Source organism: Microtus ochrogaster, unplaced genomic scaffold (assembly GCF_000317375.1).
Source record: "Microtus ochrogaster isolate Prairie Vole_2 unplaced genomic scaffold, MicOch1.0 UNK110, whole genome shotgun sequence".
In the NCBI taxonomy this organism is placed as follows: domain Eukaryota; kingdom Metazoa; phylum Chordata; class Mammalia; order Rodentia; family Cricetidae; genus Microtus; species Microtus ochrogaster.
The window spans coordinates 501395-505116 of record NW_004949208.1 but is presented as its reverse complement, the minus strand read 5'-3'; the positions used below and the strand labels follow the sequence as shown (position 1 = coordinate 505116).

Here is a 3722-nt window from a genome sequence, read left to right as displayed (position 1 = left end):
CCTTGTTCTTGTCTTTACAGACATACAATCCAACTCAGCCCTGATAACAGGGCCTGCGCCACCCCCAACCTGTGTTCAGAGTTCAGCATGCATACATCCTGAGCTCCTACCAGGTCAAGGTAGATAAAATCTAAGCTCTGGATCGTTCCTAGGGCCCTTTGCTAAACTGTGAAGGAGTCCACGGCTTTGGCCCCACTTACTGGGTCAGGGCTGAACTCAATAGGTGTTGGGTCCTTGCAGCTGCACACACTCCCATAGCCCTCCACTTTGCTGCAGAAGCGCCTGCGGCGGCGGTTCAGCTCTGTGTCTGACCAGTGACACTCGGCCTCTGAGGGAGGGAGGGAGGATATCAATGGGATGAAGGCGGCAGGCCAGCTAGGTTAGGGAAGCCCCAGGCACACAGTCAAGGAAAAACAGCCTCACAGAGGATCCAAACGCCCACTCTCCACTCAAGCCTTGCCCCAGAACCTGGCCCCCACTGACCCCACCTTCAGCCGAGCTCAGTGGCACATCTGTCTTCAGCAGGACCGGGTCACCCCAAGAGGAGAGGGCAGGAGATTTAGAATGTTTCTCGCCAAGTACAGGACCTGGCCGAAGGCAGGAATGAGGACAAATGAAGGCCCAGACAGGAGCAGGGGGCATCTTCCCAACTCTGCCCGCTTTCTCCCTACGTATTACACCCGAGTCCTGTCTTCCCCATCCCGCACCATCCCATCTCTTATTCTGCTCCTCCCTTGATACTACAGGGTGGATAGTCTTTAGTTAGTGCCCAAACCTCCTTTTCGTCCCACGAAGGCCCAAGTGTCCCTCCAGCCAAGGGCAGGGCCTGCCTGGCTTCCCAGGCTCCGCAGCACAGCCTTCGCTGTATCTTTGAGGTGGAAGGAGCCCTCATCCTGGACGACCAAAAGAGACAGCCACCATGATTCGTGTGGGTCCCAGAGATCCGGCCTTATGTAGTACTGGCTGTTTCCTGCACTACATAGAAACCCTTTTCCTTAAGCTGGCTCACTGGGTGACTCCAACAATACTCTTTAGTTACTGTCATTCCAGAAGTTTCTACCAAGGATGTTTTCCCTCCAGACAACCACCAGGCTTACTCCTCTCTCCCTCCAGTCCTTCCTAAAATGCAACCGTGACATTCTGCCTTTTTATTTTCTTCTTCTCTTGTCCTTTCCTGACACTATAGGCTGGGATGACTGTTCTATTGATACCACTGGGATGTGAGCTCCAGGGAGGTAGGAATTCTGTCTGCTTCCTGCTGTATCTTCAGCAACCAGTGTAGTACCTGGCACATGGCAGGGGCTCAGTAAAAAACAAACGACACCTTCCCCCACCCCCCAAAAATAATAATGACCCAACCAAAGCTCGGACTAGAACCTGAATTGCCCTTCTCCCATTCTCTTGAGCAAAGTCAGAGCTAGGGGCATGGAGAACGGAGCCAGGGGGACTCACTGACCTTAACAGTGCAGATCAACACACGGCCGGGCGCCACCATGTTGAGGAACAGCACCATGGCCTCATCCTCATGAGGAGAGTACGTGTCAAATACACGCTTTGCCATCACATGACCCTGGCAGGAGCAAACCTCTTATGAGATAGTGTTACCAGGGAGGAAGAGTCCAGCTTCAGCCCTCTGGGTTTCCCATCCCAAGCTCACCGTGGCCTGGTTGAGGACAATGACATGGATGCCTCGGCCCTGCTCTCGGGCCTCATCCTCTAGCACCTACAGAGCAGCAGAAACAAAATCCAGCCAGTCACCCCGGCACTCATGGTGACTCTGTCTTACAAACACGAAACATTCCAGCCTGCCTGTACTGTCACTGCTTACAGTTCTAACTCAGACTGAAGGCCAGGCGCCTCTCCCAGAAAGCCCCATTACCTCTAGAGCTCCAAGAACCTGGGGGCAAGGCAGAAGCCAAAGAGACTAGGAAGTGGTTACATAATAAGTTAACTGGGGAGTTAGTGGCCTGCTGAAACTCCTGATCACTTAGGAGACTCTGCCACACAGACATTCCATATACCTTTTACTTAATCCTAATAAGCAGAAACCATCAGCCAGACAGGGCTTCAGGGCCCAGTCCGCAGCGGACTGAAGATGCTGGTCCACTCACCGTGGTGCCGTCCACTGCCACGTAGACTTTGCTTCTACTTGAGTAGACTTCCACATCCAGGACACGCCGGGGACTGCTGCCTCTGCGCCGAGGGGACTCCAAGTGTCCTAGGGCCTCATCTGGAGAGGGAGTTGGTATAACAGGCATGGGTAACGTCTCACTAGCAGTTGTACCCTGTAGGATCTGCACGCCCCTCTGCCATGAGACCCCAGGACCCCCGCCCCACCCACCATAGTCTTGCTCTGGTTCCGGGTCTTCATTGGCTTCATTGATGGCTCTCCGAGTGTCTAGGATCAACTTGATGTTGACAATGACAGTCACCAGCAGGAAAAGCACAGCCCCTGTCTGAGTGGAAAGATGGGGTGACTGAAGCACACCCCATCCAGATCATAGAGGTTTTCTGAAAGTTTGATCCTGGCTGTAGAGGACACAGGGATAAAGAACCTGGGACCTGTCTCTCTTCTTCTTGGTTCTCAATCAGGACACAGGTTTGTGGCCATCTCCTGAAGAACTTTCCCATCAGGGCCCTCTTACCCAGAGCTCTTGTAATTTTCCAATTGAGTCCTTGTCTTCCTTGCTCCCCTCCATAACTAGTTCCGAGAGATGGGTTTAGGACCCGAGAACCACAGTGGAGAATCTGAAGACACTGAACCTGGGCCACACTATCTGCCGGTTGTGTGTCAGGGGCAAAGCCTTCCTGACAGACTCGTTGTTTCTACTGGATACCTAGGAGGTCAGACTTGGGTTCTGATTTCAGAATCCTGGGTCTTAACCACTGCCTGAGAAGGATGTGACATACAAAGGTTTCCCCTCTCGGAATCTGCTGCCTCTTCCTGATGGCCAGGGTAGTAGGCCACAGTCAACTGCTAGGGTCAAGTTAGGAGGCCAGCTTTCCTAACATGTGGGACCTCATTTACCTGACAGAATCTCCGCAGGGCCCGGTGGTTTGTCAGTTTATACTTCCAGGTAAGATACCAGCTCCGTTTCTTCTTAGCCCCAAAGGGCTTGATGAGGGGACTAGGCTTCCAGTCATCCATACTGGATTAGGGAGTCACCCCTGTCCCGGCCAAGTCCATGACTTCAGGAATCTGAGGGGACCGTGGAGTCACATGGAGTAAGAAGCTTCCCCCAAAGCCTAAAGCCTTCTGGAGGGATGAGGAGTTCTTAGCAGCACTTCTCTCAACAAGCTGCTGAGCTGTGTGACCTAGGCAACGTGGCTCAATTTCTCTGGGTCTGACCAGAAAATCTTTTAGAGGAACTGGATCACCTGAAAATTCCCTGGGGCTGGAGGAACTAAGTCCAGGGCTAAGGGCCTCAGAGGTGCAGGCCAGAAACTCAACTCTCCGGATTCACCAGTCCTTACAAGGAGCAAATCCCAGTTCTTTCCAGTCCCAGGGTGGACGAGTTTACAGCGACCTCCCGCACCCTAATCCTCCACCCTCGCCCCATCCCATCTGGCTCAGCTCCTCTCCTCCCAGGGTTCAGGGACGCCGGAAGGTTCGGAAAACCCACCCAGCCCGCGCCAGCCCTCTGGGACCCGCACCGAGAGGCACTCACGGCTCAGGGGCCTCGGGCCCCACTCGGGCCCGCACAGCTCGGCCCCGCGCGCCG

General features: G+C 54.0%; 1 protein-coding gene across 4 annotated transcripts in view; it reads right to left on the bottom strand.

The window, feature by feature from the left end:
• The window catches only part of Pomgnt1 (protein O-linked mannose N-acetylglucosaminyltransferase 1 (beta 1,2-)), a 10704-nt gene extending 6982 nt beyond the window's left edge, over nucleotides 1-3722 (bottom strand). For 2 of the 4 annotated variants that reach the window (XM_005371491.3, XM_005371492.3), the window contains exons 1-9: nucleotides 3669-3722; nucleotides 3029-3199; nucleotides 2342-2456; nucleotides 2112-2230; nucleotides 1658-1723; nucleotides 1457-1570; nucleotides 776-893; nucleotides 489-587; nucleotides 201-328 (exon numbers count right to left, since the gene is read on the bottom strand). In XM_005371491.3, the coding sequence (XP_005371548.1) occupies nucleotides 201-328; nucleotides 489-587; nucleotides 776-893; nucleotides 1457-1570; nucleotides 1658-1723; nucleotides 2112-2230; nucleotides 2342-2456; nucleotides 3029-3148 (879 nt within the window). In that variant the 5' untranslated portion in view covers nucleotides 3149-3199; nucleotides 3669-3722. The other 2 variants (XM_013355290.2, XM_026778188.1) reach the window with 2 other exon arrangements.